Source organism: Rana temporaria, chromosome 11, assembly GCF_905171775.1.
Source record: "Rana temporaria chromosome 11, aRanTem1.1, whole genome shotgun sequence".
NCBI classification, from domain to species: Eukaryota; Metazoa; Chordata; class Amphibia; order Anura; family Ranidae; genus Rana; species Rana temporaria.
The window spans coordinates 116,545,386-116,572,350 of NC_053499.1; the positions used below are offsets into that span (position 1 = coordinate 116,545,386).

General features: G+C 41.2%; 1 protein-coding gene across 2 annotated transcripts in view; it reads left to right on the forward strand.

The window, feature by feature from the left end:
- MUS81 (MUS81 structure-specific endonuclease subunit) overlaps window positions 1-26,965 on the forward strand; it is a 163,014-nt gene that overhangs the window by 100,283 nt on the left and 35,766 nt on the right. For both annotated transcript variants that reach the window (XM_040328899.1, XM_040328900.1), the window contains 4 exons: window positions 8,246-8,344; window positions 14,239-14,319; window positions 18,055-18,143; window positions 23,895-24,059. In XM_040328899.1, the coding sequence (XP_040184833.1) occupies window positions 8,246-8,344; window positions 14,239-14,319; window positions 18,055-18,143; window positions 23,895-24,059 (434 nt within the window). The remainder of the gene's footprint in view (window positions 1-8,245; window positions 8,345-14,238; window positions 14,320-18,054; window positions 18,144-23,894; window positions 24,060-26,965) is intronic.

Genomic DNA, 26,965 nt, shown 5'->3' on the forward strand with positions numbered 1-26,965 from the left:
CTTATTGTCATTTCCCATATCAACTACTGTACTACTTCCTTTTTTAATACAATCTTCTAACCAGATTTCCTGTTGAAAAATTGCTAAAGGTTTTATCTCTAGTATAAAGAAGAACACACTTTTCATGTATGATCTATCACTATAATAAATGGCACAATCCTTACTTATTAAACTTCATGCATGATTCAAATTGCTGTGTAATGCCAAGGATTGTAAAGAATGTCTATTATAACTTCTGTGTGCTTTTGGTGGGTTGAAACTGTCCACCTGTGTTGTGTGTTCGTTATTAATTCTATTTGACTTCTGGTTTCCCTATCCCCAACATTAAAGTAAATCTTTCCTAAGAGGAATATAGAGGCTGTAATTGCGGACCTCTTTCTGAAAATTCCATTTGTCTGGCTATTAAGTTGTATGTATAAAGAAAAACCCTTAAAATGGGACGTCCTGGGTCATTATAATGTCAAGTGAATGAACAGTATTTCTAGGTAGTATAAAAGTTAACAAAGCTTTATTAATACAAATTGTGTAAAACATTACAATACATCTTAAAAATGATGGGAAACAGGTTTTTGATACTGTACTTAACCACTTGAATACCGGCCGCATGTAAAATGACGGCTTCACAGTGGCTCTGGAAACTCAACAGGACGTCAATTGACGTCCTGGATTCCTCCGGACACTGGGGGGCGCGTCCCCGAGATGCCGATGCGCGTGCCTGGCGGTCGCGATGTCCGCCAGGCACCCACGATCAGCAGTGACAGAGCAGGGACGTGGAGCTCTGTGTGTAAACACAGAGCTCCACGTCCTGTCAGGGGACAGAGGAGACCGATCTGTGTCTCTTGTACATAGGGACACAGATCGGTTACCTCCCCCAGTCACCCCCCTCCCCCCACAGTTAGAACACACCCAGGCTACACATTTAACCCCTTCCTCAGCCCCTAGTGTTAACCCCTTCAATGCCAGTCACATTTATACAGTAATTAGTGCATATTTATAGCACTGATCGCAGTATAAATGTGAATGGCGCCAAAAATGTGTCAAAAGTGTCCGATGTGTCCGCCATAATGTCGCAGTTCCAATAAAAAAATCGCAGATCGCCGCCATTACTAGTAATAAAAATAAAAAAAATAATAATAATAATAATAATTCTGTCCCATATTTTGTAAGCGCTTATTGCGATTTTTTTTTTTTTTTTTATTATTTTTTTTTTTTTTACCAAAAATATGTAGAAGAATACGTATCGACCTAAACTGAGAAAAAATTTTTTGGAAAAAAAAAATTTGGCTATTTATTATAGCAACAAGTAAAAAATATTGAATTTTTTTTCAAAATGGTTGCTTTTTTTGTTTTATAGCGCAAAAAATAAAAACCGCAGAGGTGATCAAATACCACCAAAAGAAAGCTCTATTTGTGGGGAAAAAAGGACGCCAATTTTGTTTGGGAGCCACGTTGCACGACCGCGCAATTGTCAGTTAAAGCGACGCAGTGCCGGAAGCTGAAATTTCACCTGGTCAGGAGGGGGGTATATGTGCCCGGTATGGAAGTGGTTAAGATATAATCAATAGAGAACAAAGGATGGGAATTGCTGAACAACCAACGCGTTTCAAATTAGATTTTCTTCTTTAGGGATGCAGAAACATTAAAGAAAGGAAAATACTTTCTTAACCACCTAACGCCCACCGCACGACTATTTACGTCCGCAAAATGGCACGGACAGGCAGATGGGCGTATATATACGTCCTTGCCTTTCCGCGGGTCGGGGGTCCGATCGGGACCCCCCCCCGCTGCGTGCGGCGGGCGATTCCCTCGGGGAGCGATCCGGGACGACGGCGCGGCTATTCGTTTATAGCCGCTCCGTCGCGATTGCTCCCCAGAGCTGAAGAACGGGGAGAGCCATATGTAAACACGGCTTCCCCGTGCTTCACTGTGGCGGCGCATCGATCGTGTGATCCCTTTTATAGGGAGACTCGATCGATGACGTCAGACCTACAGCCACACCCCCCTACAGTTGTAAACACACACTAGGTGAAGCCTAACACGTTCAGCGCCCCCTGTGGTTAACTCCCAAACTGCAACTGTCATTTTCACAATAAAGAATGCAATTTAAATGCATTTTTTGCTGTGAAAATAACAATGGTCCCAAAAATGTGTCAAAATTGTCCGAAGTGTCCGCCATAATGTCGCAGTCACGAAAAAAATCGCTGATCGCCGCCATTAGTAGTAAAAAAAAATAATTAATAAAAATGCAATAAAAATATCCCCTATTTTGTAAACGCTATAAATTTTGCGCAAACCAATCGATAAACGCTTATTGCGATTTTTTTTTTACCAAAAATAGTTAGAAGAATACGTATCGGCCTAAACTGAGGAAAAAAAAAATTTATATATGTTTTTGGGGGATATTTATTACAGCAAAAAGTAAAAAATATTGCATTTTTTTCAAAATTGTCACTCTATTTTTGTTTATAGCGCAAAAAATAAAAAACGCAGAGGTGATCAAATACCACCAAAAGAAAGCTCTATTTGTGGGGAAAAAAGGACGCCAATTTTGTTTGGTAGCCACGTCGCACGAGCGCGCAATTGTCTGTTAAAGCGACGCAGTGCCGAATTGTAAAAACGCCTTTGGGCATTTAGCAGCATATTGGTCCGGGGCTTAAGTGGTTAATATGCTATGAGTACATTTTTGAATGAAAAAACAAAATTAAAATATTAGTTGCAATTGCCATCCAGTGTCAACATGGAGCGTCTAGACCACTGCTTGAACAGTGTGTCAAAAAGGCTTTTCCCGGTCATTCACCACAGACTAGTGGAGATATGTGCTAAAGCAAGGGAGTCCATGCATCACCAACCGCTCTTAAATGCATAGTCACCAGAGATCATGAAGTGATGTTTTTTGTGACATATATATGTGTGTGTGTGTGTGTGTATTACATCACCTGTATATCTTTTATATGTGAATATCCTTCATGACAACCCATTCAATATCCATTTTGGTCAATATATAAGGATAGGAAGGTCACTAGAAAGGGGAAACCACAGTATGCATTAGGCTGTGGTGTTTAACCACTTGCTTACTGGGCACATATACCCCCTTCCTGCCCAGGTGAAATTTCAGCTTCCAGGACTGCGTCGCATTAACTGACAATTGCGCGGTCGTGCGATGTGGCTCCAAAACAAAATTTGTCATTCTTTTTTTTTCCCACAAATAGAGCTTTCTTTAGGTGGTATTTGATCACCTCTGCGGTTTTTATTTTTTGCGCTATAAACAAAAAAGGAGCGACAATTTAGAAAAAAATATATATATTTTTTACTTGTTGCTATAATAAATAGCCCCATTTTTTTTTCTCAGTCTAGGCCGATATATATTCTACATATGTTTTGGTAAAAAAAAAAAAAAAATCGCAATAAGTGACTGGTTTGCGCAAAAGTTATAGCGCCTACAAAATAGGGGACAGAATTATTATTTTTTTTTTACTAGTAATGGCGGCGATCTGCGATTTTTATTGGGACTGCGACATTATGGCGGACACATCGGACACTTTTGACACATTTTTGGCGCCATTCACATTTATTCTGCGATCAGTGGTATAAATATGCACTAATTACTGTATAAATGTGACTGGCATTGAAGGGGTTAACACTAGGGGGTGAGGAGGGGTTAAATGTGTACCCTGCATAGTGTTCTAACTGTGTGTGGAGGGGACTGACTGGGGGAGGTGACCGATCTGTGTCCCTATGTACAAGGGACACAGATCGGTCTCCTCTCTCCCTGACAGGACATGGATCTGTGTGTTTACACACACAGATCCATGTCCTTGTCTCTGTAACCGCCGATCGCGTGTGTCTAGCGGACATCGCGGCCGCCAGGCACCTGCATCGGCATCTCAGTGATGCGGCGGGCGCGCTCGCGCACCCCCCAGTGGCCAGGAGGAGCGGAGGCCGTATAAAGACGGCCACTCAGAGATTTAGAGCCACCCTGCGGTCGTATGGCCGTTGGGAAGGGGTTAAATTAAGCTGTACGGATGGTCATCAAGTCAGAGGACAAATGGGTCCTCTGATTTGATAGGTAGTTAGCCCATAGCCATCATTACAAACCAGGGAAAAAAATACATGACCAAAAATAATCAGATAAAGTACCTCATGTTGGATGATGCAAGTAAGGCCCGAGTGCAGAGTGACCCCGCAACCAGAGGAAAGGAAAAGGACAATGGGAGAGTGTGATGTTTTAGAATGGGTGGTATGTATACCAACAGTATGACCTCGGGTGACTCCCAACGTCATGCTGGCGTTCGCAGTAAGGGGGAGGCACCACACCTGAGCGAGGAATTCGCACATGCATTGGTGCTGGAAATTGCCCCTCATGTTGTCATTATGGGGTATTGTGTAGAATTTTGAAGAAAATAATGAATTTAATCCATTTTGGAATAAGGCTGTAACATAACATAAAATGTGTAAAAAGTGAAGAGCTGTGAATACTTTCCAGATGTACTGTAGATGGACTGAACAATGAGGCTACATGCCCACGGACTTTTTAAAAAAACGGGCTGTAAAGCTAGTACAGATGCAATTTTTTCCGCGTTTTGCATTGAATTCAATGCACGTTTCGCCGCGCTAGCTTTCAGCCGTGTTTTTCTATCTCTATTCAAAATCAATGGTTCCCTATGGGATCCCATTGATTTGAATAGAGGTCGCACCAGAAGTCGGATCAAGATGATCTGACTTGTGGGGCGACTCGTGTGCGGAGAATCTTGAAGGGGAACCCAGTGAAAACTAAAAAAATGGTGTTAGATTCCCCCCAGGATGATACCAGACCCTTCGGTCTGGTATGGATCTTAAGGGGAATCCCCCCACACCAAAAAAAAACGCGTGGGGGTTCCCCCAGGATCCATACCGGACCCTTATCCGAGCACGTAGCCCGGCAGGTCAGGAAAGGGGGCGAGCGAGCGCCCCCCCTCCCAGACCATACCAGACCACATGCCCTCAACATGGGGGGGGGGGGTGCTTTGGGGCACTGCGCCCCCCACCCCAAAGCACCTTGTTCCCATGTTTTTTTTTTTTACTTTTGTTTATTAGTTTTCTGCATTTACAATCATCAAAAAAGGGAAAGGTACATTAATCAGTACAAAATTGGCAGAGTTCAACCATCACATATTTGTCAACATTACCTCCCTCCCTCAAAGTATGTAACCCGATCCCTCAACGGAGGAACAAGAACAACCTTCGTTTCAGGGTAGTCCCCAAGGACCAAACGTGGCCTCCAACCACAGATCCCCATGTCAAGTAGGGCTACCCAATAGGTACAGAACAGTACCCTCAACACACTCACACACACACACACACACACACGCACACTCAAGCATCCCTCCAGACCTTCTACTCTCTACCAGCCCCCCCCCTCCCACACCCAGACTGGCCACAACTCCCCCCCCTCATCAATCACCAGAGCCCCCAGAACCCCCCCCCCCGCCCGTATCCCTTTATGGCTGAGAAAGTGGGGTATCCTTCCAGAAAGAGTCTGCAATATCCAGCCAGGGCTGCCAGATCTTAGTAAATTTCTTGGGGCAGGCCCTGCCTTTATATATGCACTTAAATATGGGTAAAACTTTATTCACCATACGGTACAACATTTGAATGTCCGGGGCGGACGCACTCTTCCAGTGTAACAGTATCAGTTTCCTGGCATAGAACAACACTATTCGTATCAGAGTCCTGGCATGCGTTGTAGGTAAAGAGTCATTGAGCACACCAAGCAATCCAGCCTCCGGGGTGAGAGGAACAGGGAAGTGTAAAGTGTCCCCAAAAAAGGAAAATAGATCCTTCCAGTATGATGTTACAGCAGGGCACGACCAAAACATGTGTAAGTAGTCCGCCTCGGTGGAGTCACACCTAGGACAGGAAGCACTGGGAACCAGACCCATACGGGCCGGCAGGAGTATAATGTAGCTGGTGGATAAATTTAAATTGAACATATTGATCATTGGACCCAATAAGATCAAGGAAGCAAACCTCCGAGGCCTCCTCCCACCCCTCCTCGGACAGCCCCGGAATATCCACCTCCCATTTCCGCTGAGCAATCAGGAAGGGTTTAACCCCCGCCGACTGAAGACGTGAGTAAAATGTCGTAACCAGTTTCCCAAGATCTGAGTATGACATGAGAGCCTCTAGAGGCGATTCCGTGAGCTTCTGGGTCAGGCCCTCAAATTGAGTCCGTATTGCGTGGCGGAGTGACATATACCTGAATAGAGCTTTATCCGTTATTTCACTGTGTACCCTTAAGTCCTCAAATGAAATAAACGTGTCCTGAACAAAGATGTGGGAAACACGTGTGACCCCCATTTGGGTCCACCACCCGGAGTCTGGGTACCTTGTTCCCATGTTGATGAGGACAAGGGCCTCTTTCCGACAACCCTGGCCGTTGGTTGTCGGGATCTGCGGGCGGGGGGCTTATCGCAATTTAGGAGCCACCTTTAATAAGGGGGCCCCCAGATCCCAGCCCCCCACCCTATGTGAGTATGGGGGTACATCGTACCCCTACCCATTCACCTGGGGGGAAAAAAGTGTCAATAAAAAACACACTAGACAGGTTTTTAAAGTAATTTATTAGGCAGCTCCGGGGGTCTTCTTCCGGCTCCATCGGTCTTCTTCCTACTTTGGGGGTCTCTTCCAACTTCTCTGCTCTCTTCGGCATCTTCTCTCGCTCTCCGGTGCCTTCTGCCGGGCTCCGCTATCTTCTTCCAGCTCTTTTACTAGCGGCGGCCCGGTCTTCCCCATCGTCTTCTTCCCTCTTCTCTTCTGATGTTGACTCAACGCTCTCTCCCGCTGTAATGCAGCTTCAGAACGCACTGGTCCTGGGTTTTATTTGCAAGCTTAAAAACGGCTTAGCCATTTACAGCTCAAAAACGTCATGGTGGGCATGAGGCCATAGGCTAAGATGGAGAGCCGTTTTTAAGCTGCAAAAAACGCACATAAACGTGGCTGTAAAAACGTCCATAGGCATGAGGCCTAAAGCTGATCTGTAGCTGACACTTTTAAAAAAAGTTGCAGTAAAACATTTTTTTTTTTTTGGGATAAAGCTTTAACATAAATGAAAAAAGTAGGGCTGGGGAAATTAAAGATTAATTCCTTGATTAATCTTTAATTTTTTTGATCGATCAAAATTCTTGAGGTCACCGGACAGTGAGACCCTGCTGGATGCGAGCAAACTGCACCCATTGGTACCTTTGCATCTGTGGAGCAGGAGGATGCATCAGGCTCCATCAGGGGAAGGGGGCAAAAATAACCATCGTTTTCCTGTCCTAAGCAGTTTTGGTGCAGACAATTCTTTGTGTATCTGCAACATCTGTTCCGTGCGAAAGACTGTTCAGTTCTTCAGGGTATATTGTCAATAAAATGCGATCATATCTGCTTCCAGAAAATGTAAACACTCTGGTATGTCTGCGTGACTGGCTAAAGTGATGCCTACTTGCCTACTATAAAGTTACTTACACTCAATATACTAGATACATTTTATAATTAAAGTTAAACAAACTTTCTAAGTTTTTCTTAAGGTTTAATAGGAAAAAAATTACTTACGTCAGTGCTACAGTTTGAATTTAAAACGTATTTGTGTGAACTGTGAAGTTAAGTCATGGATTGTGGAAACTAACTAGTGTCGGGTGATTGTATATAGTGTATACCACATTTACCACTCACTAATGCAGAGTTGCAATGCAAGGAGATCGGCTTTAAGTAGTTGGATCTGTATGTGCGTTATAATTAATCGAAATTAGTCGATTAATCGATTAAAAAAAATCGATTAATCGAACATGAAAATTTTAATCAGTAACAGCCCTAGAAAAAAGCCAACCCCTGTCGGTGTTAAATAATTTGTCTTAACTGACACTTTTGCTGGACAACTTGGTCTGTTAAAGGAAGGATACTGGCTATACAGTTGTAGAATTTCATTCCGAAATTTTAGTTTTCAGAATGTTCGTTCGAATTTCTAATCATTAGCGGGCTCAAAATTATGTTCATTTTCAAAAGTTTTAAGGTGCAGGATAGAAAACAATCTCAAACAAACAAAGTTCTAACAGTGCATGTGGATTTCATTTGGTAAAGTCCATTCATTCCAGAATCAAATGTTTAAAGCAAACTAGATTTTGAAGTACTTTTGAATGATATTTGATGAGTCATCAAATGTACTAAATATTTAAAAATTTTGCAAATTTTTGTGATTTTTGTGATCTTCTGCATTTTGTGATTTTAGAAAAAGAAAACGACGGGTGGAAAAAAGCAGCGGGAATATGTGCCTCAGAAAAGGTCAGGGGGCTATGCTGTGCTTTTGACTCTCTACAAGAACAGCAAGGTAAGCAAGATGGGTCTCCCAGTGACTGTAGCAGACTCTTTTACATAACTGAGTAGGTTTAATGCCATGCCCATGGGCTGTGTGCCCGATCTTCAATCATCTTTTTTTTGTAATTGTTTTTTTTTTTTTTTTTTACAATCTGGATTGCTTTATTAAAGGATTAATAATACCTCATGCATTAAAGAAAAGAAAACAAAAACCTTTTGACATGGCATGTCATTGGGAACATACAGTACATAAATTCCAGGCACTTAAAACCCAAAAAGACATCCAGCAGCATTTCAGAGAGCTGGATAAAATTCACTACAATCCTAATAGGACTGATAATCATCTTTAATATCATACCAATATATTGGATTTTAATGATTTTATTTGGTTGAGCTAAATGTCTATCTGTAACCAGAAATCCTTTGTCAGGTATTTGTTTCTGCCCTACTGAGGAGCTTTTATTCTCCCGTTGTCATTGGGACAGAAAGTGATAAGAAATCCAAACCTTTACAGTTGTCGCTGCAACGTGAAAAGAAGGGAAATTGTGCAATGGGTGTGTCTTCTGGTGACAACTTTATAGAATAGATAATGTCTCTGAGACAGGAAGTGAAGGAAAATCATTACACAGCCAGCAACAACAACAAAAAAGTTAAAAAGAGAGGAAGTCTAAGCATTCCCCACTGTATCCAAAACTAAAATACGCTTTTATTAAGATTTTTTCATGTTCAATTTGTTTATTTTTTTAAGCAGATACAAATAGACTCTGTGAACATTATAGGACAGGGGTGTCCAACCTTTTGACCTTCCTGGGCCACATTGGAAGAAGGGGAATTGTCTTGGGCATATATAAAGTACACCAACAGTAAGGTTTTGCTGATGACCATAAAAAGTCGGGGCAGATCACAAGTTGACGATCACTGATCTAGAAAATGTACCCATCTGAGTAATAAAACTTAATTCTTTGTAATAGTTTTTACAATAAGGCCTCTTGTTGCACATGATACTCCTGTTTAAGCATCTACTTTTGTAGACTTTTTTTTTGTATGTATTTGCGTGTATTTACGTGTATATGTTTTTGTGCATTTTCATGCAAATGCGCAAGAAAACGTATTCTCGCGTTCTCGTTCGGCATTTGTGCACATTTGATGGAAATTTGCGTGCATGAGGCATACATTTCTGACCAAAAAAGCATTTTTTTCTATTTATTCTTTTTTTTAACTGAAGAGTGCACAGTGCTTTTTTACGCGCTTGTGTGCATAGGCACAATACAATTAATGGGCGTTATTTTAGCTTGGTAAAAAAAAAAAGCTGTACTGCGCTTTTTCAAGTTGCAATGTTCAAGAGGCCTAAAAGTAAAAGAGGGAAACATAAAACGAGTGCAATATTGGACATTTTTTTTGATGAACCAATGCATTAATATCTGGTTCGATGGATGTAGTAGCAATTCTCAATGAATTTTTAAGGTGCTCATCAGATATTTTGGTTCTAATTTTGCCCTTCATGTTTTTCATCCTTAAAAATAGTTACCCACAAATATAGGTGCCGCGCACCCCCTAAGGAGCCGCAGGTATAAAGGGTACCCCTACCCTGCACAGCCAGGCACACCACATCTTCACAGCACACTTGAGTCAGAAGAACAGTCCAGTGCTTTGTTTTTATGTTTTATTGAGGGGAATGAACTTGGATAGGGATATTTTGGGGTGCCCACTTGATCAAAGCAGTAGAACTGTTCAGGGACACAACTATATACAGTCCATATATATGCTCCTCCTCTATCTGTAGCACAAATGCTTGTAGAACTACAACTGTTTGTATGGTCTGACAAAGGCTCAGTCAGACCAGTAGCGAGTGCCCTTTAGAGACAGGGACCACGGGCCTCTTGTTTGTGTAGCACAGGCCTAGTGCCCAGGTGTCCTCCTCCTTTGGCTACTAATCCGAGCACCACCTTCTAGCCCTCCTTGCTAGGACTCCACAGTCCTCCCAGACTGCTCTCTTCCAGTCCTCTCAGGTAATGGAGAAAACTCCCCCTTAACAGGGTTTTAGTGGCCCAAATAATTGATGCATTTCCTGCATTAAGGTAAAAAATGTTATCACTTGTTGTGCGTTCCTTCCCCTCAGCTCTTGCCAGGCTGCAGCTCTTCTCTCCCTCTTTCTAGTCTTACAGAAGACTTGGGCACCAGCCTTGCTGCTGTCAGTCAAATCCTGTGAGAAGGAAATGGGCCGTGGCCGAGTTGTGCTGTGTGTGTCTATGGATGAACACAGCCTGGCTTAGGAGCGGGCCGACACATGTACTCCACAGCACACTACTTTCTATGGGGGCACATACAGGAGAGGAAGCATTTTTATTTGTTTAATTTTTATTTATTTTTTCAATCGAGATATTCCATACCCCATTGATATTTATTTTTTCAGTGACTTCAAAAACTTCTGCTTGAGCTAAATCAGTGTATCCTCAGCAGCATGGAATAGGTGTAAAAATATTGCGCAAACGGTGAAAAAGTGATAAAACAAATAATAAGTGATAAATAGTGTAGAAGCAGCTACAAAAAAATGTGATGAATTTTCTAAATGGAAGGTTAATGGAATGTAGCACTAACCCTAATGTGATATGGAAAAAACACATAAAAAAATGGACGTTAAAAAATTCATTCAAAAATAAATGAAAAAAGTCCCACATCATAGTAATCATTCAATGTACAGAGAACAAAGAAGTCCAATATTATAAAAAAAGAAAAAAAAAAAAGTAAAGGCTGGTCTAGTCCGAGGACCTAGATCTAGTCCAAAGCAAGCAAATAAATCCAAATGAATATTGCTCTTCTAATGGGTCACAACAGGCTGATGAACAAGACATCCACTGGAGACATCAATCCTCTCAAATGTAGTAAGGATGGATAACCTTACCGCAACTGATGGACCCGTATCAATGCGTGGCCAAGATGATGGAAGAAACCCAGGATCTCCAGTGGACACTCCAAGGACCTCGTGGCACTCCAACAATTCCAAAGCAGCCGGTTGAATGCAGAACCCCTCTCAGATGGTAACAGTATTTCCAGGAACCTTCCAGGACAGCTACTTGAGAGAGAGGATTGGCTCCGCCCTCAATCCAATCCAACAGGCATTTACTCGTACCATTTAACTTGGCTGCATGATACAGTTTGATTGTTATCACCACCTCACTAGATCCTGCTGATACCCATGCGGCTGCTACAGGGCCGCCATCAGGAATTATGGGGCCCCTTACACAGCTTCAGGCATGGGCCCCCTGGAGCAGAGAACCGGGGGGTGCTGCCGCTTGAAATTGAGAAGCGGGGGAGGGGGATGCCGCCACTAATTGTAAAAAAAAATAGGGGGGGTTAGCCATTCGGGCCCTGGGGACTTCTGGGCCCTTTAATAAAAAGAAATAAAAAATATTTATTTATTTTATATAAAAAAAATAGGGGGTTGCCTTCCGGGGCAAAATAATATATATTTTTTTTTTATAAAAAGAAATTACAAAAAAAAGGGGTTGCCATCCTGGGGCCCTTTAATAAAAACCATCCGGGCCCCTGGGGACCTCTGGGCCCTTTAATTAGAAAAATACACATATATTAAAAAAATATATATAAAACAAGAATTATTTTTTTTTAATAAAAAAAGGGGGGGGTTGCCATCCGGGGCGATAGGGACCTCTGGGCCCTTTAATAAAAAATAAAATAAAAAAAATAAACATTTATAAAAAAAAGGGGGGGGGATTGCCACATAGGGCCCTGGGGACCTCCGGGACCCTGGGGACCTCTGGGCCCTTTAATTTAAAAAAAATATAAAAAAAAGAAATAAAAAGAGAAGAAATAAAAAAATATATTAAATAAAATGTAATTTTTTTTATAAAAAAAAAAGGGGGTTGCCATCCGGGGGCCCTGGGGACCTCTGGGCCCTTTAATAAAAAAATATATATATAGAAATAAAAACCTCTGGGCCCTTTAATAAAAAATAAAAAATTTTTTTTTTTTTTTTTATTAAAAATAAATAAAAAAAGGGGGGTTGCCATCTGGGGTCCTCCGGGCCCCTGGTGACCTCCTGACCCCTTACAAAAAAAGGGGGTTGCCATCCGGGCCCCTGGGGACCTCCGGGCCCCTTACAGGTGTACTGCCTGTACCCCCCTGATGGTGGCCCTGGGCTGCTGTGCACACACTGGTCACTAGAACTGAAGCCGGGTTATCCTGAAGGGGGACATGCGTGAGTCTCTGTATGAGCTTAAGTATCGGTTGCCATAAAGTTTGGAGCACAGGGCAGTCCCAAAATATATGCAATAGCGTACCTGTGTGTAGGCCGCAACGCCAGCATCGGTCAGATTGTAGAGAAAATATCTTAGCCAGAACAGGAGTCATGTACCATCGTGTCACTATTTTATATGTGGTCTCTTGGTATTTGCTGCAAAGAGAAGATTTCTGTGCCACACTGGTATCTTGTTCCTCAGCCTGTTGTGACCCATTAGAAGAGCAATATTCATTTGGACTTATTTGCTTGCTTTGGACTATATCTAGGTCCTCGGACTAGACCAACCTTTACTTTTTTTTTTTCTTTTCTTTTTATGATATTGAACTTCTTTGTTCTCTGTACATTGAATGATTACCACCACGTAGGACTTTTTTCATTTAGTTTTAAATGTATTTAGTAACGTCCATTTTTTTTATGTGTTTTTTTCCATATCAGATTAGGGTAGCACTACATTCCATTCATCATCCTCTATCCTCAGCAGCAACTTTAAACACCGTCGCTGGACTAAAACAATTGCAGGGCTAGCGCCCTTTTTCAAGTCTAGAACCATGGCACAGTCTGCGGTGTTTAAAAAAAAAAGGGGGGGGGAGGGGCAGCACCAACCTTGCTCTTAAACAAACCACCTATTATTTTGGAATAAAAAGTAATATACTTGTGGGTGGATCTCGTCTACCAGTACAGTTTCTGATTATGTTTTTGTGCTCTTATTGATAAGTTCCTGATGCTTTACGATAAATGTGTGTACTAATTTTACCAGAAAAGGTGTACTACTAACTTTTTTCTTTTATTCATGTTAACGGAATGTCTCTCTGGGATTTTGTTTCCTGGTGGGGTGGGTGGGGGAACTTGGAAATTTCTTTGTATCCTTATAATAATGGTATGACATAAGCGGCATCTCACTGGCCTTGACATCTGCTCTCACCCTGTTGGAGGCTTTAGAATATGCATGTGGTTAGGCATTCTAGGCTTAGACTTTTACCCTAGTAACTTACCTTCTTGTGGACCACCATACCTGTTGGTCCAAGTTTTCTTATACTGCTCAGGAAGTTTATTTTACCTGTTTTCTGGATAGCAGATGAGTGGTTGTCCTCCACATTGGTAGTTGAGGTACATAATGTAACTATGTATAATTCTTCAGGAAGCAGTCTCCCCCCTACTAGTAGTTACTTGTCCTAGTCCGAAGCACTAGGTTGATCAGAGATGCCGATTTGGCATGTGATTTGACATGTCAAGTCACATGCCAAATCGCAACAATGTGAACCAGGGCTAAGGAACAATTTTGTGGAAAATAGATTTCATGGCCATTAAATAGTGGATGTGTATGAATTATTTTTCAAGTATAAGGTTATCATTTAGTAAGGATGAGCTCCGGGGTGTTCGCTCACCCCACGTGCAGACCCCGCCAGGAAGTCGGCACTGCGCTTTCCCGATCTCTGCAGCCGCACATCGGGACAATGTCTCGCAGCCTGTGATTAGTGCAGCGCAGTGCCGACTTCTGGCGGGCTCTGCACGTGGGGTGTGCGAACATGCCGGAACTCATCCTTATTTAGTATCACTTCGATTGCTGCAGAATCCATGGATGAATATATTGTACATTGAGTAACAAGTCACCAATGTGAGAGTAAATGTAATGCAAGCTCTTGTTACAGAATCCTAATTCCAAAGGTTATATGACCAAGGCGGAACTGCAAAGAGAAGCTCAATCACTGTGTGACAAATCATTTACTCTGGTAAGATTACCTTCAATTTCTTATACTTATGATCTATCCTGCCACTCCCTGCCACAAATCATTATGAAATAACTCCTAGCTGCCTCATATTTCTTGAATATGGTTTAAATACACTGAGGGGAATGTACTAAAGAGCCATACACACGGGCAGAATATCGGGCGGCATCGGAAGGGTCCATAGAAACCAATCTGACAGAGCATGAGCTATTTTGCAGAGAAGGATGGACAAAAATGTCACTCTAAATATGCAAAGCTGTTAGAGACATCCCCAAACATACTTGCAGCTGTAATTGCAGCAAAAGCTGGTGGTTCTACAAAGTATTGACTCAGGGGGGCTTAATTCAAATGCACGCCACACTTTTTACATATGTTTGTAAAAAAAAAAATTCAAAACATTTATCATTTTCATTCCACTTCACAATTATGTGCCACTTTGTGTTGGTCTATCACATAAAATCCCTATAAATAACATTTAAGTTTTTGGTTGTAATGTGTAAAATGTCAAGGGGTATGAATCATTTTTCAAGGCACTGTATCTCTCAGCCAACACCTTTCCAAAAGACTGGTTTACCTTTTTAGCATTCCAGTTGGTCCCCCCTAAGGGTGCACTGATTGCTCATTCAGCCACCTCTAGGTGGCTCAGACAGACCATTATCCAAGCTTGTCTTCTCAAGGGCTTTTTGGCATCAAGAAACTGTTTAACAGATATGCCAGGCTACCACCCTACAACCTGATCTACTGTTCTCACATTCTCTAGGTTCTACCGGGTGGATGTTCATCCAATGCCAGCTTAGGTTGTAAGGTCCTATAGGCGGATTTTTAAGGTGCAGGCAGTCTTCCATTTCTGTTTGTTTCCTGGGTGTGTTAGTGTTTGTTTGGTGTGTTGCCCACTTCTCAGTTCTGCTTTTGTACGTTCTGAAGGTGAAAGTTTACAGGACAAGAAAAAGAAATAGGACTTTTGTACTCCCTGTAAAATCCTTTTCTTAGGGTACATAAGTTCCACACCTTTTCTGTTTGTTTAAGTCCACCCTTTCAATACTGGTTGCCAGTGTCCAATTCTCCTCTAGGCGGCAGTATTATATGAAGGTAAAACTTGCCATACGTTAGTACATTTTCGAATAAACATTTGTACAAATTCATATTATTTAATTTAATGACATGACAAGCGACATTCGAAAACATTTGCTTTTAACATTCAATTTTGGTGTAATGGCCTTTCCCAAACAAAAACCATATTCACTGTTAAAAATTTGTGTTTGTTTTTTATTTAGACTTTTCTCATCACCACAGTCAATTCTATTATTTCAGTTCTAGTGTTTATTTCCAGTGGTTAAATTGCTTGTATCAGGCTTTGTTTTCCTTAATGTTATGATAGCTGTCTCTTTAATTTCATACATGTTAGAAAAAGTATTATTAAGAAAAAATATATAAGTGCGCAAGGCGTGGTTAGGATCACTATAATCTCAAGCTGCTGTCACGATGGTGCCCTCTAGTGGTATCCAAAAACTTTTATTCAAATTGATGACAGCGCTCCTGAGTTTATAAATGATGAAAAAAAGTACATGTGATGTCCTACGTTTGTGAAAATAAATCAATAAATATTGTGCAAGCAAATGCCAATAAAAACAAATGTGTTGCGTATTCACTTGTATAATACCGCACATCTAACCAAAAATAAATATATATAAAACAATCCAAATTCCATAAATAATCATACAACAAGGTAAATTGCCTCCAACTATGTGAAATCAAATAAACACTCACCAAGTTGATCAAATCACTTTACATGTTATATAAAAAATTGAAATATTAGGCTCTTGATCAATTCATCACAAATTTCCTTAGAATAAAGTGCCATAAATCAAAGCCGTGCTCTTGATACTTATGTTCAGGTTTCCATCACCGCAATTAGGTATGCAGTCACCAGAACAAATGCAAAAAATGCAACCTCAAATCAGCTCTTTTAAAACGTATCATTTTAATTTGGCTGAAGTTCCTGCACCAGAAATCTAATGTTGGGACCCCCACTCTTTTGGTCTTCTCTGCACCTTTTTACTTCCCATACTCAAAAAACAGACCAATAGGGGGCTCTCATAGCCATTTATTAAGATGGTGTTAAACAACTTCCATAGGCTGGTACTTGGCATTATGTTACCACTGCTTTGCCTCTAGAGGGAGCACCTCCACTCCAGCTACTCTCGATGGAGCCGCTGTTCTGTCGATTTTCCAACCCATCAGAAACTCCAACCACATCACTTATTTAAACCCTTAGTAATTGGAGATTTTGATGAATTGGTGGTTGGACACAAAACCGACAACCGAAAAGAATCCGATACAGAAAGATTGAGCTGTTTTTACAGAATACCGGTTAATGAGGACAAAGTTGTCGCCACCTTGGAGGCGGCCATTTTGTTGGCTAGTATCGGAGCGGCGTAAGAATCTCTGCTCATAATATCCTGCACCAGACTCTATTTGGTTGCCAGTGTTTTGTCCAACCACCAATTCGTCAAAACCTTCAATTACTGCTGGTTTAAAGAAACCAGAAGTTAAGTAGTTGAAGTTTCTAATGGGTTGGAGAATTTGACAGAACACTGGCATGCTTTCCATCTTGGAACCAGAAGTGAAACCACAGGGACCCCACCTTTACGTGTTTCGTCTAATCTGGATTTCCTTTGGAAGCAATGTCTGTGGTTGTCTCCTTCCTAAATGCGTATCACTTAACTCTTTCCCTGCCTACTCCTGCATATTATCGGCATATATAAGAAACTCTGCTTACATCAAAATAGATCAAAAACAAGCTTTACAATGACTTGTATGGATAAGTCACTGACTTATCCATTACACTGACCTATATGGATAAAAGTGTACATAGGCAAATCTTTAAACCAGCAACCTATTATCATATCTCTATATTTACCATGTACCCTGCGAGATCGTTCACCATCTCTACCACCACTCTATATAAATATATATCAATAAATATGCATGCTAAATACATAGCATTATATAATTAATACAACTATATGTAAAACAAATATATACAATTATTATATAAAAATACTCCATACCTTTAAGATATTAATAAATGGTTTATACTATTAATCTCTATTTGGATAAAAATAAAGGGACAGCTATATACCACTACACATATGAGAACAATGATTATAGTAAGTATGTATGAAGTCATGTATGAAACATGTATGAAGCGGAGGGTAAAGGTGATAGACTGGTCAGCCATTTCTCCTCCATGTCATCATGGAGGAGTGGGAGAGGACTCTAGTGGCAACCTATGAAGCTCTGGTGAACTCCATGCCCAAGAATGTGAAGGCAGTGCTGGAAAATAATAACACAAAATATTGTCACTTTGGGCCCAATTTGGAAATTTTCACTTAGGGGTGTACTCACTTTTGTTGCCAGTGGTTTGGACATTAATGGCTGCGTGTTGAGTTATTTTCAGGGGACAGCAAATTTACACTGTTATACAAGCTGTACACTCACTACTTTACATTGTAGCGAAGTGTAATTTCTTCAGTGTTGTCACATGAAAAGATATAATAAAATATTTACAAAAATGTGAGGGGTGTTCTCACATTTGTGAGATACTGTATTTGCACAAAAGTAGGGGATCACAAATACCTTTTTTCATAATTTGTAAACTCAGCAGTGCTGTCACCAATTTAAATAAAACATGTTTGAAAACTATTTTATTAACTTTTTATGCTTGCTCTTTTTCAGGTTGACCCCAACAGTAAATACACTGCCTGGTCTTCTGTTAGTACATTAATTCAGAAGGAGTTGGTCATCAAAACTCATAGCCCAGCCAGGTAACACAATGAGGCTTTTCACCAGAAATCACAAGATGGCATTGAATATAACATTGCTGTATTTACACTGGGAGGAGTTTAGTGTGGAGTGAACTATGACTCATATTAAAGAGCTCAGCAGAAAAAAACATTTTGCAAAATTTTCCACAACTTTTTTTTTTTTTGCATAGCACTTGAACTGCACAAACATGAGGTAAACTTTGCAATTAAATATATTTTATATCAGCACAGACACTTGGGGGCTCATTTATTTTTATATATATATATATATATATATATATATAATCTCACTTTGGGAATGTCTCAACATCTGTGCATGCATAATGAATAATTCTCTTAATTTTAGTAAAATGTAGGTAATCGTTTCCTTGTTGCCTTTCACCGTGCAAATGTAACAAACATTTAATGCTAAGAGAAAAATACCTTAAAAACATTTGACTATTAAAGTTATTAAGCTAAGAACATTTGACCAGCAGGGTATATAATATCCCTCAGTCAGGGATTCCCAACCTATAGAGGAATGTAAAGAAATGACATGCATAACTGTGTAAAAAATAAAAACAAACAGCGTGAGGTTCCCACCAAAATGTATACTGTGTCTTAGAAGTCTGGTATGGATTTTAAATGGGACCCCATAAAAAAAATATGGCATCGGGTTCCCCCCAAATTCTATACAAGACCCTTTTGGATTTATTTGCTAGAAGTGGAGAGTGCAAAATCTGGTACAGCTGTGCATGGTAGCCGATCATCTTTTACATGACTTGTTCAATTAAGCTTTGACTAAAAAAAACTGGAAGCTGATTGGTTTCTGTGCAGAGCTGCACCAGATTTTGCACTCTCCAGTTTTAGTAAATCAACCCTTTTGAGTCTGGTATGGATTTTTAGAGGGAACCTTGTGCAAAAAAAAAAGAAAAAAAGTGTGAGTAACAATGATGTTACGCAAGTCCATCCTCAAGTTCAGTATCATGGCAGGGCTCTAAGAAAAAGAGCGATAAAATGGCCTGGTTCTGCATTTTATAACATATAAGCACCTCCAAATACCAGCCACATTTACACCCCTCACTCACCCTGTGGATAGTCTTTTATCCAGTCTTTTATATGTCATGGCTTATCGCTATCATTGATATTCTCCAGCAGAAGGCATTGTCATATTGCAGGCATTTTCCATGATCCAAGCCAACATTTAGACCACATCTTGCCCTTTGGTCTCTCAGTGATGAACAGTTCATTAGATATTCTCATCTTTACCTCAACAGGAGTTCCAGGGAATACTCCTCTACCACCTTAAACCACCACAGGAGGCTATGCAAGCAAGGAAATGAGTCCTTATTTGCAACCTCCTGTTATACACACCCTGCTGTGTAATCCTGTTCCATTGGTTTTTAAGATGGAATTCTGCCGTAATGGTTTACTGATAACCAGATAGAGCAGCTGTCCAGAAATGGCTGATATGAAAAATTTAGACATTCCACCAACCACAATAAAATCATCCAGCGAGGCAGGTGAACATCATTTACAATGAAAGATGGCTACCGGCCTGCGGAAAGAAAAACAGACGACGCCAAAACACACTCGATCCTGTAACTTCTTTCACGCCTAATGACCACTCCAGGTCTCCGTTGCTAAAGTAAACAAAGGGGTAGGGTCAGCCAGTGATGTCATTAATCAAATATGGACATGTCCTATGCCCTGCTGTCATGTCTCTCATCTTTCTCTTAGCAAGGCAATTAGGGGTTCAGGTCAGGCGAGTTTGCTGGCCAATCACACACAGTAATCCCAGTCATTGAACAAGGTTTTGGTGCTTTTGGCAGGTTCCAAATCCTGCTGGAAAATGAAGCCCGCATCCCCATAGAGCTAGTCTGTGGAAGAAAGCATGAATGCTCCAAAATCTCGGCTGCGTTGACCCTGCACTTAATGAAGCACAGTGGGCCAACACCAGTAGATGACACGGCTCCCCAAATCAACACAGACTGTGGAAACTTCACACTGGACTTCAAGCATCTTGCAGTGTGTGCCTCTCCATTTTCCCTCCATACTCTGGGTCCTTGGTTTCCAAGACGCTTCTGACATTGTTTGTTGTTCAGGAGTGGCTTGACAAGAGGAATACGACATTTGAAGCCCATGTCCAGGATCCGTCTGTGTGTGGTGGCTCTTGATGCACTGACTCCAGCCTCAGCCCACTCCTTGTGAAAGTCCCCAACACTTTTTAATGGCCTTTTGCTGACAATCCTCTCCTGGCTGCGGTCACCCCTGCTGCTTGTGCACCTTTTTCTTCCACATTTTTCCCTTCCACATAACTTTCTAATAATGTGCTTTGATACAGCACTTCGGGAACATCCAACTTCTTTTGCAATTACCTTTTGAGGCTTTCCCTCCCTATGGAGGGTGTCAATGATGGTTTTCTGCACAACTGTCAGGTCAGCAGTCTATCACATGATTGTGATTCCTACTGGACCAGACTGAGAGGCAATTTAAAGGCTCAGGAACCCTTTGCAGGTGTTATGGCTTAATTAGCTGATTAGAATATTGTACATTTTCACAATATTCAAATTTTCGGAGATTGTGGATTTGGGGTTTTCATGAGCTGTAAGCCATAATCATCACAATTATGACAAATCACAGCTTGAACTATCTTTATTTGCATGTAATGAGTCTATCTCATATATTAGTTTCACCTTTTAAGTTGCATTAGTGAAATACATTTTTCGAGTTTCACCTGTATGCTGCCACCTTCAGGTGATTTAGACACTGGCAAAAAAAAAAAAAAGGCAGGAAGTCCTGTAGTAAGCATAATCTCTGCATGATTTCAGCTATCTTTTCAGCAGACACTGTGCCCATCAAATGCAGCCACTGTGCCATCAAATACTGCCACTTGTAGTGATATTGTAAAGTGGTTAAATAATTAGATAGTAGTTATTATAATGATGTATGTAATGTTCCGCAGCAACCCGATTCTTCCAGAGAGATGCACTTTTATTGACTTCCAACACAGAACAAAGTCCAATACTTGCAACGGATGACAAAAATGCAACAGAGTAAATATAACTCAAGAGTCCCATTTTTCCTAGATCTGTGCCTTCATAATCATGTCCCCTTTGATATGTGGAGTAAATCTTGTTTGGCCACTTTCCCATTTTAACAACAAATCCCCTTAACAACTTTTTGCACTGAATGTTTATATGTAACACACATGCACTGTGCTATACATATAACACAATATATAAAATACATACACATATAACCAACCCCCACTTGGGTCGGTTCTAACTACTAGAACTGACCCATAAATCAAGCAACAAACATATCATTATGATTTGAGGTACTGGATGCTTTGCTCATATAAAATATGAAGTTGAAACTGGTTACATCTCCCCTCACCAGCCTCTAAAATATCCCCATGAAACAGTTATTAGATAATATAACTTTAGACCATGACTGGAAAAGGATTCGGTAAACATCAGTTGCCTGTATATCTTGAGTATATCACATCAAGGTCTTGAATATTGAGCAAAAACGAGCTGATGTCACAGTCCATTCTTCGATCTAACTTCATCTCATCTCTTACCATCTCACTGAAAGTAAACTTGGTATGCTATGGGAGCTCCAATCCACATAAATCCAGGATTCTCTCATCTCCAGACTCAAGGGGCCAGATTCACAGAAGAAGTACGCCGGCGTATCTACTGATACACCGGCGTACTTTCAAATTTGTCACGTCGTATCTTTAGTTTGAATCCTCAAACCAAGATACGACGGCTTCTGGCTTCGATCCGACAGGCGTACGGCTTTGTACGCCTTCGGATCGTAGGTGCAATACTTCGGGGCCCGCTGGGTGGAGTTCGCGTCGTTTTTCACATCGGGTATGCTAATTAGCTTTTTCCGTCGATCCACGAAGGTACGCGCGGCCGTCGCATTCTCTTACGTCATCGCTAGTCGGCTTTTCCCGGCGTATAGTTAAAGCTGCTGTTTTGTGGCGTATAGATAGACTTGCCATGTTAAAGTATGGCCGTCGATCTCGTGTAGAATTAAAAAAAATTTTTGCGTAAGTCGTCCGTGAATAGTAAAGGACGTAACTCACGTCAAAGTTCAAAAAATTTCATTTCGCGCAAAGCACGGCGGGAAATTTCAAAACGGAGCATGCGCAGTTCAATCGGCGCGGGGACGCGCTTCATTTAAATGAATCGCGCCCCCTACCCGCCCAATTTGAAATACACTTTCAAGGTCAAAAGGTTTGCATATGGCAGTAAAAACTCTGTGCTGCAAACTATTTCCTTGCACTTGACACTCATGAGCTTGACCTTAATTTGCTGTAGGCCAACCCCTCGATGCCTTTAATAGAGCAGTTACTTGTATCATTCAGTCCATAATTCCACCTGAATGGTATACCAACATATACCCCCACACAATGGTTCCGATAGAATCAGCTTGACATCTGTGTTTATCAGAGTAAAATTCATCACTCTAGTCATGATTTGAAACTTTGTTGAATCAGTTGTTTATGATATGCTAAAGGCTATGACATATATGGATGAAAAATAACTTTCTACATTTTATGGCAAAAATACTGGCAAGAATTTCCACTGCCGCCTTGTTCTGCCATTCTGAGTCCCATTTTTCCTAGATATGTGCCTTTATAATCATGGAGAGTGAATAGACTGAATGCCAGGTTATATTCCCTATACACCGATTTGATTGGCCGTTTGCATTAGGCCTTTGATCTGCCCTCTGTCTTTCAGAATGACAGACAATGACCACTAGCCGGAAACAGCTGCAGTCATAAACTGCCCTCATTTGCCCTCAGAGTCACTATTTGTCCCCTTTGATATGTGGAGTAAAACTTTGATCAACAAGTTCCCTTAACACCCTTTTGTCTGGAATGTTTGTATGTGACACACATACACTGTGCTATACATATAACACAATATATACAATACATACACATATATATTCATATAATATTACAACAACACTGTGCCATCAAATGCCACCACTGTTCAATCAAGTGAAGCCACTGTGCCCCATCAAATGCAGCCACTGTGCCCATCAAATGCAGCCACTGTGCCCCATCAAATGCAGCCACTGTGCCCCATCAAATGCAGCCACTGTGCCCCAATAAATGCAGCCACTGTGCCCCATCAAATGCAGCAACTTTGCCCCATTAAATATAGCCAGTGTGCCATCAAATGCAGCCACTGTGCCCATCAATTTCAGCCACTGTGTCCATCAATTTCAGCCACTGTGCCCATTAATTGTGGCCACTGTGACTATCAAATGCTGCTACTGTGCCCATCAAATGCCAAGACTGTGCCCATCAAATGCAGCCACTGTGTGCCATCAAATGCCGCCACTGTGCCCATCAAATGCGCCCTTAATGGACGGGCCGCCCCTGGTTGTCATTCAGGCTTAACTTCAAAAGTGTCCTTCTGTCTTATTCTCCATTACATAGGGAGTTAAAGGATTATTCGTTTACAGAAGTCTGATGACCTTGTTTGTTATTTAAGTTCAGGTCTCAGGAAGTGATAAGGACACTGCAGTTCTAGTAAGATCAGCAGGTGATTTTCTATACTTGCTGAAAATGTTCTTAGGTTGAAAAAATAAAACAAATGCAGCCACCACATCGAAGGGCTGTTTAGCTGCATTTTTTTTAGTTCTGTTTTTGGGTTTGCTATAGTCCTATTAACCTTTTTTTTTTAAGGTGTGTGTGTGTGTATATAATATGATTTTATACTGAAAATGTTCTCTTCTACCCAGATATTCTTTGACTGACACAGGGCTTGAACTGGCACAGAGGTTGGAGGGAGCTGATTCACTACTTGAAGGCAAGAATAGTGTGGTTGGGCACAGTGATCCGCATTCTTCTGATGAAGGACCTGATGATGTTAATAATGTGGGAATCCGAGCAAATCCAGCCATAGTGTACGTAAACTGCTATATCTCCATAGTGTTCATATGCTTGCTACTATAAGATAATTTATAAGATAATTAAAAGGTAAATCTACCATTTATCGCTGTGTTATTGCAATAATGCAGCTATTCACACAATCAACCTGCTTTACAGCTATTACTGGGTGGCTGTAGGCTAAACAAGATAAATATGCTTAAAAGCGAAGTAAAGGGATTTTTTTTTTTCATTTCTTGATTCATACTCACCTAGGGGGATGCAGCATTGATGCTGCATCTGTCCCCTGGCGCCTCTACACTGAGAACCGAACAGATGTGGTTCTGGCAAGCTCAGTAGATTGCTTTAAAAAATACCTGAATTCTTTCCTAAATGTATATAATATAACTGGGTACTGACATTTATGGATAAAGTTGATCCGGGGAAAATCCGATTGCCTCTCGGGGATCAGGAAGGAATTTTTTCCCCTGCTGTAGAAAATTGGATCATGCTTTTCTGGGGTTTGTGTATATGGGATTGTAGAATCTGCCGCACTTTTCAAGGCTATTAAATATAAACTAAATTATTATCCCAAAAGATGTTTACGGATTCCCTCTATCTATTGCATAAATGGGTTGATACGCCGATAATTAGCTAGTCTATTAAGACACACACACTGCTGCTGGTAAAATTAACATCTTTTGTTTATTCCCAAGGAAATAGGGATATTCCAACTTCACACATTAAACAGCAGAATATATATACAAGAGAAATTCAAAGATACTTATCACACATGGTTTCACCAGCTGGTTCAGCAAGGAGCCTAAAGCTCACATGAGCATGTGGCAGGATCCAAAGGTGGGCAAAAAAGGGAAGCTTACTCTTCGGTGTGTGTGCTTCCCTGGCCCTTTACATAAAATTTATAAATGTGAACTACATCCATAGGAAACCATGTTAACCACTAGCCGACCAGCCGCTGCAGTTATACGGCGGCAGGTTGGCTTGGCTGCGCAAGATCACGTAGCTATACATCATCTCGCATTTCAGCCAATAGGAAGCAGTATCAGACACATTCCCTAGCTGATTCTACTCACTACTGCTGTTGGCCCCTGGCTCCGACGTGCGTGCCCGGCGGGCGCGATCATCGCCGGGCACCCGCGATCGCTCGTTACAGAGTAAGAACCGGGAGCTGTGTGTGTTAACACACAGCTCCTGGTCCTGATCGGGGGGAGAAATGACGGATCGTCTGATCATACAATGTATGAAGAGCGATCAGTCATTTCCCCTAGTCAGTCCCACCCCCCCTTCAGTTAGAACACACACAGGGAACATAATTAACAACTTACTCGCCCCCTAGTGTTAACCCCTTCCCTGCCAGTGGCATTTTTATAGTAATCCATGCATTTTTATAGCACTGATCGCTATAAAAATGCCAATGGTCCCAAAAATGTGTCAAAAGTGTCCGCCATAAGGTCGCAGTACCGATAAAAATCGCTGATCGCCGCCATTACTAGTTAGAAAAAAATATTAATAAAAATGCCATAAAACTATCCCCTATTTTGTAGACGCTATAACTTTTGCGCAAACCAATCAATAAACGCTTATTGCGTTTTTTTGTTTTTTTTTACGAAAAATATGTGGAAGAATACGTATCGGCCTAAACTGAGGAAAAAAATTGTTTTTTTATATATTTTTGGGGGATATTTATTACAGCAAAAAGTTAAAAATATTCATTTTTTTTTTCAAAATTGTCGCCAATTTTGTTTGGGAGCCACGTCGCACGTGCAATTGTCAGTTAAAACAACGCAGTGCCGAATCGCAAAAAGGGGCCCGGTCATTTACCAGCAATATGGTCCGGGCTGAAGTGGTTAAACGGACTTTAGTGTGTTTCTGCAAAACTGAGCAATTGTTTTATTTGAGGAATGTTGCTGTAAACAAAGCATCTCTCACTGAAGATTGCCATTGGCCAAATCCAAAAAAGCATGACGCATGCAAATATATTGCCACACTATAAAAATGCACTGCATGTGATAATGCACTGCAAAAACGCAGAAAGAAACACATGAAGAAGCAGAGGCACAGGGGTGAACCTAGCATTGTTGCTGGACTGTGCTGCACCACTTTAATGTTCTTCTGTAGCTTGGTACATATATTAAATAGCTTTGTAAAGTGCCTGATTCACCTCCTTTTTGAAGAAAACTTGTGTTCACTTTAACTGATTTTTATCTTCTGCAATAAAGCAAAACCGTATAATTCTCTCCCTGCCCCTAGTCTGTGATTGGGCAGCGAAGAAGCAGTATCAGACATATTCCCTAGCTTATTCTACTCACTACTGCTGTTGGCACATGTGCATGCAGAACGCCTGAATTGCCGCTGATGCTGCCCCCCATCTCCCAGTCTAAATTTAACTGTGCAGGGAATTGTCAAAGGCTAACACCAAGTCTGTTTTGGGTACTTAAAGTGATTGTAAAGGCTAATCTTTTTTTTTTATTAAATTAACAAACATGTCAAACTTACCTCACCCCACCGGAAATCATAGCTCCTCTTACCCCCCCCTGCCATTACCCCATAGCAAGCCATTTACCATGGGGACACTTATGGGTGCTCGCTCCCGAACCCCGCTCTGTGTCAATAAGACACAAAGAGTGAGGCTTGCCCCCTCCCCCTGCTCCATCCTCACTGGCTGTGATTGACAACAGTAGGAGTCAGTGGCTACAGCTGCTGTGTCTAAGCCAATGAGGAGGGAGAGGGCTCTCGTGCACATAGGTGGACGGAGACCGGGCTCCGATATGTATTTAGGGGAGCTGCATGCAGAAAGTTTTTTTTACCTTACTGTATAGAATGCAGTAAGGTGAATAACCTTCTGCCTTTACAACCACTGTTGTTCTTTTTATGAATACATCACTGCATAGGTTATTTTTATATCTGCCTGGAGTTCAGCTTT